General features: G+C 38.4%; 1 protein-coding gene across 3 annotated transcripts; it reads left to right on the top strand.

Annotated features, from left to right (window-relative positions):
- The first annotated feature begins 4,973 nt into the window (after nt 1–4,973).
- LOC125210268 (putative late blight resistance protein homolog R1B-16) lies at nt 4,974–11,473 on the top strand. 3 transcript variants are annotated; one of them, XR_007174366.1, is made up of 3 exons: nt 4,974–7,574; nt 11,141–11,204; nt 11,301–11,473. XR_007174366.1 is itself a non-coding variant. In XM_048109831.1 (2 exons), exon 1 carries the CDS (start codon nt 5,035–5,037, stop codon nt 7,561–7,563), a length of 2,529 nt encoding a protein of 842 aa, XP_047965788.1. In that variant the 5' UTR covers nt 4,974–5,034; the 3' UTR covers nt 7,564–7,574; nt 11,301–11,473. The 3 variants fall into 3 exon arrangements, 1 of the variants encoding a protein (XP_047965788.1); XR_007174365.1 differs by having other exon boundaries at nt 4,974–11,204; XM_048109831.1 differs by lacking the exon at nt 11,141–11,204.
- Nucleotides 11,474–14,400: the final 2,927 nt, after the last annotated feature.

The following is a 14,400-nucleotide window of genomic DNA, read 5'->3' as shown; positions in this document are numbered from 1 at the left end:
TTTGTGCCAAATTTATCCCAAATGTGCTCAATCAAATCATCTCGAAGGGCAATATGAGCTTCTCTATTGTGGAGTTGATCTCGATTTGTTATATAAGAAAACAAACTCCCAATCCGTTGAGTGGAGTAGCAAATTGAAAATACTCATCATTAGCAGTAATGCCTTCTACAATCCGAAGGAATACGATTTGTGCTTGCAAATCATGTCGAAGACCTGCCCATATGTCTGGTTGGGACTAAAGTAGTCATTGATCAAACGCTCAAGACTCAATCTCGCTTGCTTTCATAATACCTTTTTCTAACCAGATCTTGAGCCCCTACAATTAGATTGTGATTGGCGGATAACATGTTCTCAACAATTGTATAGATTTGATGATTTTGTTGAGAAACTCGTTCCTCCCATTCATTGAGTGCTATGATATTTGAATCATCAGAACTTGAATCCGATGAAAGTGATGAGTTTTCACCAAGACATTTTTGAGGGGAATGAGTACTTGGTGATATCTTCAAAAATTTCCACCCTTATGTATAGACTAAATAAATTTGATGTGACACTAAACGCCAAGACATGTGAGACACAATTGCAGTAAAGCATGTGACCTATCTAATTTTTGCATGATAATGTATGCGATGACAAAACGTTTGAGTGGCACTGTGATACATGTGACATTTCAAAACTTTTGTCAAATAAAGAAGTGATGTTTGTAAAGCATGTGACACACAATTGTGGTAAAGCATGTGACATATCTAATTTTTGCCGGATAATGCATGCGATGACAACCCATTTGATTGACACTGTGATGCATGTGACATTTCAAAGCTTTTGTAATGCAAGTAGCACCAAATTCATATCTGCAAATGCATGTGATAAAGTAATGATGTTTGTGACATTTCAAATACTTTTGCAGGAAAATGCATGACTTCTACAAGTATTAGTAATCATGTTAGTAAATCAGAATTGTGGCATGCTAGACTTGGACATGTACATTATAAAAGATTGAAAGATATCTCGAAAATGAGTTTGATACCAGCATTCGAGTTGAACAATGAAAAGTGTAAAACTTGCATGTTAACTAAAATAACTAGACAACCTTTCGAATTGGGGATAGTCTCAAACGTCCCCTATTCCCCCAAACAAAATGGTGTGTGAAAGAAAAATAAAACGTTGAAAAAATGATTAATTCAATGTTGTGTTATTGCCTAAGTGAAGGTTTTTGGGGTGAGGTATGAAAATTTATTTGTTGAATAGAGTTCCTAAAAAAAGGGAAACAAACCCCCTTTTAACTTTGGCAAAAAAACCACCAAAATTGGTTATCTCGGAGTTTGGGGTTGTCGGAGGGTAAGACAAACGCCCAAAAATGAAAACCATAAGTCGAGGTATAGACTTTGTTATGGTTCATGTCTTAAAACCCCAGATATGTATCGGTCCTCATTATTAATATGGATCTAAATTTTTGGAATGAGGATAGATTCTTCTACCAAAACCCCGGAGGCATGATTGCAAGGTTAGCTCGATGTTTATGGAAAAGTGATGGATCCCCTCCCAGGGTGGGAGAAGTAGAGGGCAAAAAAAGCTAAGTCTTTTGGAAATGTTTTTAATTGTACTTATTTGGGATCAAGAAATGAAATTAATTTTCAATTCAATATTTTTTACTATTGGTGATGACCCAAAGGACCTAAAAAACATGGCAAGTTATGTTGGAAAAAAGGAAACAGGGGAGATGGTTCAAATCAAATGGTATTTGAACCCCTTTTTACCCCCTTTTTGGGTTTAAATAGCAAAGGATCTTAAAAACGAAGATGAAGGTGGATGGAAGCATAGACAAATATAAAGCCGATTGGTTACCCCGGGCTTGGAAAAAAAGGCATTGACTCTTTAAACCTCGTTCTGGGATTTACAATTAGATTATTGTTAGCATTTTCCTTTTACAAATTTTTAATTCCCCAAAGGATGTTAAGATTGTCTTCTTGAATGGTAATTAAATGAAAATTTATATCAAACAACCAAAGCTTTGTAGCCGGTAATAAACATAAGGTTTGAAAGTTGGTAAAATCTCTTTATGGACTAAAAACCCCACAATGGCATAAAAAGTTTGAGGGCGTGGTGTTGTCAAATGGTTTTGTTTTAAAAAGCGGAAAAGTTTTATATAGCAAATTTGATGCCCCCAAAGGAAGGGGTTTCATTTCCTTATGTGGATGACATGTTGATCTTTGGTCGACCAAGATCAAGTTGATAAAAAAAGGGAAATTTTTTTGTCTTCTAAGTTTGAAATGAAAAAAGGGGAAGGGGTGTGACGGAATTAAGATCACACATGGAGAACAAAGGAATTTTCATTTCTCAATCACTTATATTGAGAAAGTTTTGGGAAAAAGTTAACCAAAGATTGTTCTTGGTTAAGACCCCTTTTTGACCCATAAACTCGTGCCTAAAAAAGGGTTTGGAATCGGCAAATAAAAGGCTTTTGGATCACAAATTATGCTATGTTATACTAGCCCCGATATAGTTTTGGGGTTGGGAAAAAATTAGTCGATATACTCTTCCAAGTTTAATCCATTGGCAAGCAATGAATCGAGTATTTAAATACTTAAAAGGAACCATGGATTATAGGTTGAATTATTCTGGATTTCCTTTTGTTCTTGAAGGTTATTCGGATGTAAGTTGGATCACCAATATGGAAGATCATTCTTCCACAAGTGGTTGGGTATTCCGTCCTGGAGGTGGTGCTATATGTTGGGCATCAAAGAAACAAACTTGTATCACGAATTCAACAATGGAATCGGAGTTTGTGGCATTAGCAGCAGGTGGTAAAGAGGCTGAATGGCTAAGAAATCTAATATATGAAATTCCATTGTGGCCTAAACCGATATCACCTATATCTATCAGATGTGATAGTGCGGCTACCTTGGCTAAGGCATATAGTCAAGTGTATAATGGAAAGTCAAGACACTTAGGTGTGAGACATAGCATGATTCGTGAACTTATTATGGATGGTGTGATATCTGTGGAGTTTGTAAGAACTCATGATAACTTAGCCAATCATTTTACCAAAGGGTTAAGTAGAGATCTTGTGTACAAATCGGCTATAGGGATGGGATTAAAGTCCACCACAAATCTTTGATTTTAAGATACCCAAGAATTTTATCCGATCAAATAACTTTGGTTGAACCACCGAAATTGATTTAATCTGAAAGTGATAATCACGACTTTCAGATATCCGTTTTTCTGTTCTATATATTGAATCTCCCTAACAGTTCTCACATTTGTGCAGTTTGCTTGAGATGCTTTTGAATAACTCCGTAGTCCTTTTTAAAATTTATTCATATTTATCATTTATGAATACACTCTTGTTCTCCAAATCTTTTTTTTTTTATTTTTTTTAGTATTTAAATAATGTACTTTTGTTATTTTAATGAAATTTTAGTGTTTTTTGTTTATTCATTGATTAATTCAATTAGATATCATAAATGAAAATAAATAAAATAAAAAGGATTGGAAAATGAGAAAGGTAAAATAATAGTAGTATATCTTAATTTTTTAGTGCTCAGGATTGTTTATAGGCCTGACTTTTTAGAGATGAAGGGACTGGTTACTTTTCAAAGGCAAACTAATAGAATAATTTAGTCAAATTCTGATTTATTTTTATTTTAAAAATTAGTTGAAAGAAAATCATAAAGTTTTGATTCGTTTATAATTAATCTACACTGAAAAATCTGATCACCTATGTGAATCTAACGTTGATGTTTTATTACCGAACGATGTCATTTTATTTATAAACTGACAATATCGTATTACTACAATTTTGTAAAAAAAAAATTTGTCATAAAATATTTGCGACCAAATTCATAATTTTTTCCAGTTAAGTTTTAAGTTAGTCGCTAAAATTCGATCAAATTTCACAATTTTTCCAATAATTTACCTTAAAAGTATCGCCATGAGATTATTGAGTAAAGATATGTTGACTTTATCGCCTAAGTAGCTTTGGTAACAACAGGTGAACTTGTAATATGCAGATATCATTCACTTGCATGTGGCTTGTATTGTCGGCTTGGGTTCCATTCTTTGGTTTCTTAGTGGAATATACTCCCTCCGTCCTATAAAGTTTGTCTCATTTTACCATTTTCAGTTTCTATCATAAAGTTTGTCCTAATTGAAATTTTTCCAAAAATAGACATTAAATACACTCTCCATATATCTCCTCAATGTTGGACCCTTATTCCACTACATATCTCCATTTATTACAAAGTCAAACAATTTCTTATTCGTGACGGATCAAACTGGGACAAACCTTGTGGAACGGAGGGAGTATCAGTTTTCGATTTGCAGTTCGCGACAAGTTGTAAGAATGTTTCAGGTACGTATGAGCTATAACAATTTCAAACCGTGCCCCCTTTCCCCATCCTTTGTTGTTTCTGCTTCTTACCTTTCCTTCTAATGGTGTTTTGCCTATTGCAAAATAACAAAAATGACTCAAATACTATGAAATGGAGGAAGTATCATATTGAAATATTCAATTTTAAGCATAAAAGTAAAATATACACTTTATCAAAATTTAATCAAATTTCATAATCCATCCACCCACAAATTATAGTCTCACTTTCCTACTTTCCTACTTTCCTATTTTTGTCAGTCAATCAAAACTAGTCTCATATTAAAAGTGGAAGTTATTTCCACTTATTACTCATTTTTATATGTGTTTCTCCTATTTTATCCATATTTTTCTTTCTCTTCCACTTCATTGATGAGACTATTTGTTGTTAGACCGAGACATTAATTTTTTCGATAATTTGACTTGAAACAAGACAATACTGAAATTTAGACAATGGACCATAATCATACACAAGTTATATCACTCTTATCGCCATGCAATAATTGAGTAAAGATATTTTAGACCATTTTGAGTGGATGACAAGTTATGTAGAGATTTAGTTTAGACTGACTGTGTTCTACTCTCACGGCTCAAGAGATAACTGTCTTTTTTCTCTCATTTCTGCAAAGATATCAGTATTTTTGCTACAAGAAATCTGAAAGAAAAAAATGGCATACAATCTTCAATCCCTGATCACAATCCTACAACAAATCCTTCATCCTGATCAAACCCACTGGACTTTTGATCACAACAAACCACAGCTCGAATCCCTAATCCAAATAGCTGAATCTCTGATGCAAATTCTTGAAAAGTCTTCACATACCCAAATAGCAAGTTTTGAGAGTCAAATCAGAGATACAGTGTACAAAGCAGAGGATATTATTGAGTCAAAGATGGTTAATCAAATGCTCTCCAACCCAGAAAGCAAGAGCTTGACCTTTTCCACACCATATCTGCAACAAGTCACTCAAGAGCTTGATTCTGTACTGGTTTTGATGGCTGAGAAGATGATGACTTCATCAGATTTGCAGCAAGCAACTCAACAACTTGAATCTATGAAGCTCGTGGCAGTGGAGAAAAAGAGTGCTTCTTCTTCCTCGAGATCTAAGAGTGATTTGGTGGGAGTTGATGCAATTCTGTTAAAGTTGAAGGATCGTCTCACGAATTCGGAGAAGAGGGTGAAGATTGTACCCCTCGTTGGTATGGGTGGTATAGGTAAGTCCACCCTTGCTCGAAAACTTTATGAAGACTCGTGTACTGTTTCTCACTTTGATTATTGTGGGTGGGCTGTGATTTCACAAGTTCCCAATATGCGGGAAATTATGTTAAGTCTTCTTTGCGGCCCGGATGAAAAAGTAAGTGATGAATTGATTGGATGCGGGGAAAATGAGTTGAGAGAAATATTGTATAAGAGATTGTTTGGGCGAACATATATAATTGTGTTGGATGATATATGGAGCACAAAAGTGTGGGATGAGATAAGGATGTATTTCCCAGACAACAGTAATGGGAGTCGGATTGTGATCACCACTAGGGAGTCTGATGTGGCGAAGCATGTTGTAGGCTCAAAGAGTCTGCATCATGTACGGCTGCTGAACAAGTCCGCGAGTCGGGATTTACTTTGCCAGATTGTGTTTGGAGAAGAGGATTGCCCTGACGAACTGCAAGAGGTGGCAGCTAAGATTGGGAGTGATTGCAGTGGGCTTCCTCTTGCCATTCATGTGATTGGAGGGCTCTTGTCAAAACTAGAAAGATCGAGAGATGTCTGGGAGAATGTTTCAACGGATGTAAAAGCTTCAATTGTTGAATCGGATGAGCATTTCTCAAATATACTTTCCTTGAGTTATAATCACTTGCCAATTCATTTGAAACCGTGTTTCTTATACATGGGAGCTTTTCCAGAAGATTATGAAATTAAGGGTTCTAGACTTATGAGTTTGTGGATAGCTGAGGGATTTGTGAAATCCAATGGAGATAAGCGTTTGGAGGAAGAGGCTGAGACTTACTTACAAGCTCTGGTACTTTTGGTTAGACGAAAAAAGTACAATGGGAAACCAGTAAGTTACTATATCCATGATATTTTGAGGGATCTATGTTTAAGGAAGGCTAATGAGGAAAAGTTTTTAAACCTCAAGGATTCCATGCGTCGTGCAAGTGTTCACTCGTCATCTGAGATAGAAGATGTGTGTGCCTCACCACAATTGATGTCACTTGCTCGATCTATCATATGCACTGGGAAGAAGATTGCATCTCCGGTGTTTTCCATGCTAAGATTGGTTAGGGTGCTAGATGTGATGGAAATCGAATACAAAGTGTTCCCTGAAGAAATACTTCAACTTGTCAACCTACGCTACTTAGCTTTCTCATGCCCTTCAGGTTTACCTATTGGAATATCAAAATTGTGGAATCTGCAAACCTTGATTTGTATGCGCGGTATGTATCCTTATTTGCCATCAGAGATATGGGAGATGTCCGAGTTAAGACGCCTCAATTTGGCAACACTCAATGAAATTGGGACGGAATTCAGGTTTAGATTTGTTCATAAGAAGCTGCATAAGATATTCATTGTGAGGATAACTCCTTCAATGATTAGGAATGGTTTCTTTGAGACCATCCCAAATATCATTAGCTTAGGAATCACTTTCAAGAATTCACCGGACAGTGAAGTTGATCTTAGCCATCTTCACAAACTCGAAATTTTAAGATGCTCTACCAACCGTAAAAAAGATCCTTGCCGTTTTCTGCACAAACTCAGATTTCCATGTAATATTAGAAAGTTAGTTCTAATTGGATGTGCAGTAGCTCAGAGTTTCTTGACAACTCTTTGTGCACTACGATATCTGGAAGTGCTCAAAATAAGGTCTTGTATGTTTGAAAGAGACGGAGAGGCAGAGGAAGAAGAGTTGGAGGTGACAGAAGGAGATGAATTCTGCTCATTGCTGTTTCTGCGCCTCGAGTCCTTAAAGATAGGGCGTTGGAAAGCCGACGAGACGAACTTCCCCAAACTCCGGGTGCTTCATGTAATCAGATGTAAGGTGTTAAAGGAAATCCCCCGTGACATTGGAGATATCCCGACCCTCCAAACAATTTTCGTAAGTGAATGTGGCTCTTCCGTCGTGGCCTCAGCGCAAGAAATTGAGAAGGTTCAGCAAGAGGAGTACGGCAACTACGACCTCAAAGTGCTCATACAAGATTAGAAGCCAAAAAGGTACAAATGCTAAACAATAAGCAATTAAAAGAGCATGCTCCATTTGTTCATATACAACACAATCTAGTCCTTAATATTCGTTTTGAACTTAAAATCGTTGGTATACTTTCTTGATTACGACTTGTGGTTATTAAACTGTGTGTCTTCTGTATGGTGAAACGAGTCTGCAGCTTGAATAGTTTCAGCATAACACAAGCACTCGTGTGATAGGGTTTAAGTTCCCTATCAAGAAATTTGTAGAGCACTCGAAGATTGAACGGAAAGAAATCGATAATTCCCTAGTTGAAGTTCTAGGGTTTTGGAACAAGAATGAGAAAAGAATTATTTTATTTCTTAATTCTCAATACTCAAAAGACTAAACATAGTTCTCCTTATATAAGAATTCTACCGAGATGAAAATAGCTAATAAATCAAAGACGAGATATTAAAAGATATGACTAACTAATCAAAGATATGTTTCCATCTAAAATAATATTTATTTGGAGACATAATCTTGATATCTAATTAACTTGGATTCCATGCGTTTGATGTGGGCTTGATCGGTTGAAGAGCATTGGGAGGGCCAAGCCCCTATCAACTCCTCCTCCCAAGAAAACCGCCTTGTCCTCAAGGCGTAGATGACAAAAATGTAGCAGAAGATCAATTTTATAACTCCATATTCTGAAGCTCGAATTTGAAGCAACACACATAGCTTACTACGAGCAGCCACGTTTGCTTCCTCTGCAGCTGATTGCCTAGCATCTGATCTTGCCATCTCTAATGCAATTTGAACAGCTAGCCCTTCCTCTGCACTTGCACTAGCTAGAATAAGTGTTGGATCGGGCTCGACGCTAGGAGTCCCACTTGCATTCTCCTCGAAGCTTGTATTCTTTGTAGTTGGACCTTGAATCATTTGCAGTTTGTGGGGCGAATGTTGGCCAACCACATCAACTATGTTAAAAACAACCTCTTCGAACTTTCTCGAGGTAGCAGCAACACAATGCAATGAAAAAATCCATAAGAAAACAATGAAACCAATGAACAAACCCTTGAATTTGTAGGAACTCTACTGTTGTGTCAACATCAGCAACATAGCGTATTGCAGCCTTATCATCCATAATCGTCTCTGGATAATCATCGACAATGTTCCCCAAAACACCATCACTCAGAGCATAGTGGCGCCCCATCACTTCAGTAAGGATTGCAATGGAGAGATCAGCCAACTCGACTTGGAACGAGTAAGAAAATAGGAAATATGCCCACTCTGATCCATCCTTTGTGATAGCCACCCCTCTCACCAATGCATCAACTTCTTTAAGAGCTAACTTCCTTATAAAACCATGAGAATCAATCCAATAAGAACATGAGTGATTCCTCCTCAAGGTGGAAGTACTCTCAAAATCTCCTGGGTCGAAAACACACACTCCTTTCTTCATGCCAAACTGAAGAAGTTCACGTCCCCATCGTGTTAAAGCAGTAGAGAGAGTCGACGACATCGGCCATGTTGCTCTTGGGTCTCGACCTGGACAAGACAAGGATACTTCGTGACCCAATCTGGACTTGCGTGCATATCCGGTGGAGTTCACAGCTGACTCATGGCTTTTGCGCATGTTTGGAGCAGCGACAACGGCTGAAGTTACTCGCAACAGTGACTGCTTGTTCGTGACAGCAGTGCTGATCCGTGACAGCAGCGAGTCCACGGCAGAAGCATTAGCAGCACGGCTGGAGCAGGTCGGTCTGGCACTTTCAAACCTATAGTAATGTTTGTGCACGCTATACCATCACTTCTTTCCCTTGTATCCTCTAAAGTAATGCACAGCAGTTCAAAATGTTGTTTTCCTAGAGTAGCTGTTGCGTCGTCCTTTCCATAATCATTTTCATGAAACCTCTCGTTACATCTTGCCCCCACAGTAGCGTAATCCATCTCCACCTCAAGATTAAGCGGGATTGACGATGGCTTGACAAGAGGCGTGTCCAGAGCATTGATATCAGCATGTATCAGTACCACAGATGGGCTCATCTCGTGAGGATCGAGGGGAAACCACACAAAATCTGTTCAATGACGCAATAGATGAAAATGAGCCAGGTGTTCGGAAAGGTGGTGGTCTCCAACCCACACGAAAGCTCCTGTCCAAATGTTGTACAACATTATGTCGAGGACTCGAGCTGGCCTCCAAGGATACACTGCTTTTATCACCTAGATCCGACGAAACTCCCTTGTTCACTACGTCTTCTTCCACTGGATATGTTGAGCCGTCTCTTGGCAGAATGGGCTCAGTAAGAGCCTGAACTTGCGCAGCTTGCTCCACGTCATGCCTGATGCCATGGATATCGTCGCCAACGCTCATTTCACTAGCCATATGCAGATCACTACAAGTTTGGACAAAGAGATCGTCATCTGGGTTGTGCTCCTTAACAGCCATAATTGTTTGCTTGACTTCCTCTATTCGTGGAAGTGGCTCCTTGACGACCATAATTGGCTCCTGGTTCGCAATAGGGTACGCCGTTGGGCGTATAGGTTGTCGCTGGTCTCGGCTGGTCTCTCCAGTCCATCGAAACGGCCCAAATGAGGCAGGCGCCGCATAGGGCTTATAGAATTCGAGATCAAACCATTGTTTTACAACCAATAAGAAATCATCCCAACCCTTACCTTTGTTAGTTTCCATCCAATATTCCTCCAATCTAATGCTGGGTGATCGAACAAATATTGTGTAAGATAAAGACGATCATCTAGCGGTGTGTGGTGGTGATTATAGTAATTCTGGATCTTACGGATCCAATCTGGGGCATTCTCTCCGTCGAAACGTGGTGGCTCGCGGCGGAGGCGTGGTACGGCCCAGGGTTTGATACCCAGCGGTGGGTTTGTGATCGACGGCGGAAGAGACCAGTCCCACTGTGGTGGCATGACGGGTTGTTGGTCCGGCGGCTCCTTCGGTCTCTCATGCAGAAGTGAGCACTCGGCAAGGCTGCCCGGGCCTCTGCGATCTGCGTTTGCTGCTCGAAATTCTCCACCAAAGCCTGATTTTGAGCTTTGATCATTCGGTTTAATTCCAAGAGCATATCATCGATGGTTGGGTGGTGTTGTTGTGATTCCTTATGAATAGACATGATATTTTGAGAAGATAGGTTTATGCGTGTGAATGAAGGTGTTCAAGCAACAAAAGCTAAGGGTTTCAATAGTGGACGTGAATTTGAGAGAAATTGATTATGGTGGGAGAAGAGTAATCAATGGAAGCACCAATTGATAGGGTTTAAGTTCCCTATCGAGAGATTTGTAGAGCACTCGAAGATTGAATGGAAAGAAATCGATAATTCCCTAGTTGAAGTTCTAGGGTTTTGGAACAAGAACGAGAAAAGAAGTATTTTATTTCTTAATTCTCAATACTCAAAAGACTAAACATAGTTCCCCTTATATAAGAATTCTACCGAGATGAAAATAGCTAATAAATCAAAGACGAGATATTAAAAGATATGACTAACTAATCAAAGATATGTTTCCATCTAAAATAATATTTATTTGGAGACATAATCTTGATATCTAATTAACTTGGATTCCATGCGTTTGATGTGGGCTTGATCGGTTGAAGAGCATTGGGAGGGCCAAGCCCCTATCATCGTGGCTCGAGCTAAACATATGTAGTGTAATAAAAGGTAATAAATGTTTATGTCTGTTAGATTTGGGTTTGGTATTGTCTAGCTATATAGTTTGTCCCCTTCATTTGATAGCAAACTGCTCGTCTTTTTCAGCTGATGCTGCTCTTACAACGCTTGCAATATGCTGCTAAACGTCTCGTGATTGTAATGTGATTGTACAAATGTATGCCTTCTTCCCAACTATTGCTCTGTTTTCTTCAAATATATGCTAAGTGATTCGAATCTCCAATTTATTGATTGAAACTGTCGTGTTGACATGTTGCTGATACTGCTTGAGCATGATCGCTAATATTATTAACTATGGTCGAATTCAGCTTTTCCCTGAACTTAAAACGTGATACCCTGTGTTTAAGAATTCTCACAATTGATAACTCTTTTGATTTCAAATCATATGAGGCCTGTCAAATAGTATAGCTACTAATTGTACGATAAAGACAATGATGTTATTTCGAATAGTTGCAAAGGACGACGTTTCACGCAAACCTCAACCCAAACGATCTTTTTTTAATTCTTTGATGAAATCTCTTTTTGTTTATAGACAAAAATTTTGGTTCAGGTGTTAAGTACCCGTGTTAGTTAGTCATATAGTCCTTGACTTTTTAGAGAGGGTATAAGGGCAAATTGATAGGATATATATAAAATTTAGTCAATTTTTGGTCTATTATAATTTTAAAAATCAGTTGGAATACAATTTTGATTTGTTCGTAACTATCTAATGGCGTAAAAAAACCAGTCGCCTATGTTAACAAACTCGAAAATGATAAGATGTCAATCTAAGTTGAATGAAGATGGTAGTATTAGAAATTTAAATATAGTTGACTGTGTACTATTTCGGAGTTTCTTGACAACACTATGTGCACTACCGAATCCGGAAGTGATCAAAATAAGGTAACGGAGACGCAGAGAAAGAAGAGTGGGAGGCGAGAGGAGATGAATTCCGCTCGTTGCAGTTTCTTTGGAAACATAGAGGCAAATTGCTTTTTTGTTATCTTGTGTTTGTGATAAACATAGAGGCAAATTGTTGGAAAAAATTTAGAGTTTTTATTCAACTTTTTTATTTGTCTTTGCAATCATCTTAAAATTGACTACTTGTCTTAAAATAACATTGCTCATCTGATAATACTATTGGCTTGACGTGCTCAATGCATTATTTTAATACAACATGCAAATTATTGTGTCGAGAGATGCAGAGCATATTGATATACCCAATAGTCAGCAGATTAGTTTGTGAAACATTCATTGTCTTTTTTGTTCTCAACTTCTCTTTCTCATTTCTGCAACAAATCTGAAACAAAAAAAATGGCATACAATCTCCAATCCCTCATCACCATCCTGCAACATATCCTCGATCCCGAGCAAACCCACTGGACTTTCTTGACAACTCTATGTGGACTACTGAATCTGGAAGTGCTCAAAATAGGGGATTGTGTGTTTGAAACGGACAGAGAGGCAGAGGAAGAAGAGTGGGAGGCGGAAGAAGGAGATGAATTCGGCTCATTGCAGTTTCTGCACCTCGAGTCCTTAAATATAGTGCGTTGGAGAGCCAATGAGACTGTAGGGTGGCTATGCCTTAAATGCTTAGCCTTACCTTTTTGACTTAGGCATAGCAACTTTGTCTTCTGAAGATTATGGCTCCTTATTTCTTGCTGAAATGCAAGTCATATATGTGGAGATTTGTGAGTGTGTACGTGATATTTGGGAGCACACATTGTGGACTTTCTCTCCATCCATTTTGCCTATAAAAGGAGCATGGGAGAATGCCTTTGGGGCAACCACTACTACTTCAGAACAAAGCTTCAAAGCTTCTGCCTTCTTTTTTTTCTCTTTTGTAGCTTAGGCTTTCTAATTCCATTATCCTAAAATATTGGTGTTAGCCTTTTTTGTAATCATCCCCACATTACTAGTGAAATTTCTCCTCCGGCCGTGGACGTAGGTCGCATTGACCGAACCACGTAAATTCCTGTGTCCATTGTCCAATTTATCTTTCTGTCTTTTGTCTTTGTTATCACTATTTTGGGTTATTAGATTGAACCGGAACTCGATTCTTAACAAACTGGTATCAGAACCGGTTTTCCGGTTCTGAAATAATCTTTAGCCATGACGATAACAAAGACGTCAATTGAAAAGTTTGACAGAAATGTTAACTTTTCAATGTGGCGACTCAAGATGGAGGCCATCCTCATTCAGGACGGTTGTGAGCTGGCACTCCAGGGAGTGGAGGAGAAGCCATCAGAGATGACGCTGCAGGAGTTTGCAGAGTTGGACAAGCGGGCCAGATCAGGAATCATATTAAATCTCGCATATGAGGTTTTGGCGGAAGTTGCTGCAGAGACGACAGCAAAAGGAATGTGGGATTCATTGAAAGCGATTTACATGAAGAAGACCATGGAAAATCGACTTTATCTGAAACAGAAGCTATATAGCTTGAGAATGACAGAAGGTACATCTATAATCTCTCATCTAGATAGATTTGACTCAGTCATTATTGATTTGGAGAATGTAGATGTTAAGGTTAGTGAAGAAGACCAGGCCATACTATTATTGTGTTCCCTTCCCCCATCTTTAAAACATTTTCGGGATACTATGATTTATGGGAAAGATACCATCTCATATAGTAGTGTCAAATCTGCTTTAAAGTCAAAAGAGCAGATAGATAGGGACATCACAGGGGAATCTAGTAGTGGTCAGGCAGAGGGTTTATTTGTGCGGGGTAGATCAGAGAGTAAAGATTTTGAAAATAGATCTAAAGGAAAGTCAAAATCGAAGCATGCAAATAAAAAATGTAATTACTGCAAGAAGAGAGGGCACATCAAGGCTGACTGTTTTAAATTAAAAAATAAGGAGAAAAATAACAATAGCCAGAACAATAACACTGCCGAAGCTAGTGTAGCTGCAGATGAAAGTGATGGAACTGTCTTTATTGCCTCGGCAAATGTTGTGAGGTCTAGTGATGAGTGGATCTTAGATTCGGGCTGTTCTTACCACATTTGTCCTAACCGAGATTGTTTTTCTACTTATGAATCTTATGATGGTGGATATGTTTTGATGGGAAATAACGCCCCCTGTAAGGTTGTTGGTAAAGGTGCAGTTCAAATCAAGATGTTTGACGGTATTATCCGAACACTCACTAATGTTAGACATGTTCCGGTCTCTTTAGGTACCCTTGATGCACAAGGGTGCAGGTTCTCGGCTG

The sequence above is a fragment of the Salvia hispanica genome, chromosome 1, assembly GCF_023119035.1.
Source record: "Salvia hispanica cultivar TCC Black 2014 chromosome 1, UniMelb_Shisp_WGS_1.0, whole genome shotgun sequence".
In the NCBI taxonomy this organism is placed as follows: Eukaryota; Viridiplantae; Streptophyta; class Magnoliopsida; order Lamiales; family Lamiaceae; genus Salvia; species Salvia hispanica.
Note: the sequence above shows the minus strand (reverse complement) of the source record. Positions and strands in the feature narration are given on the sequence as shown.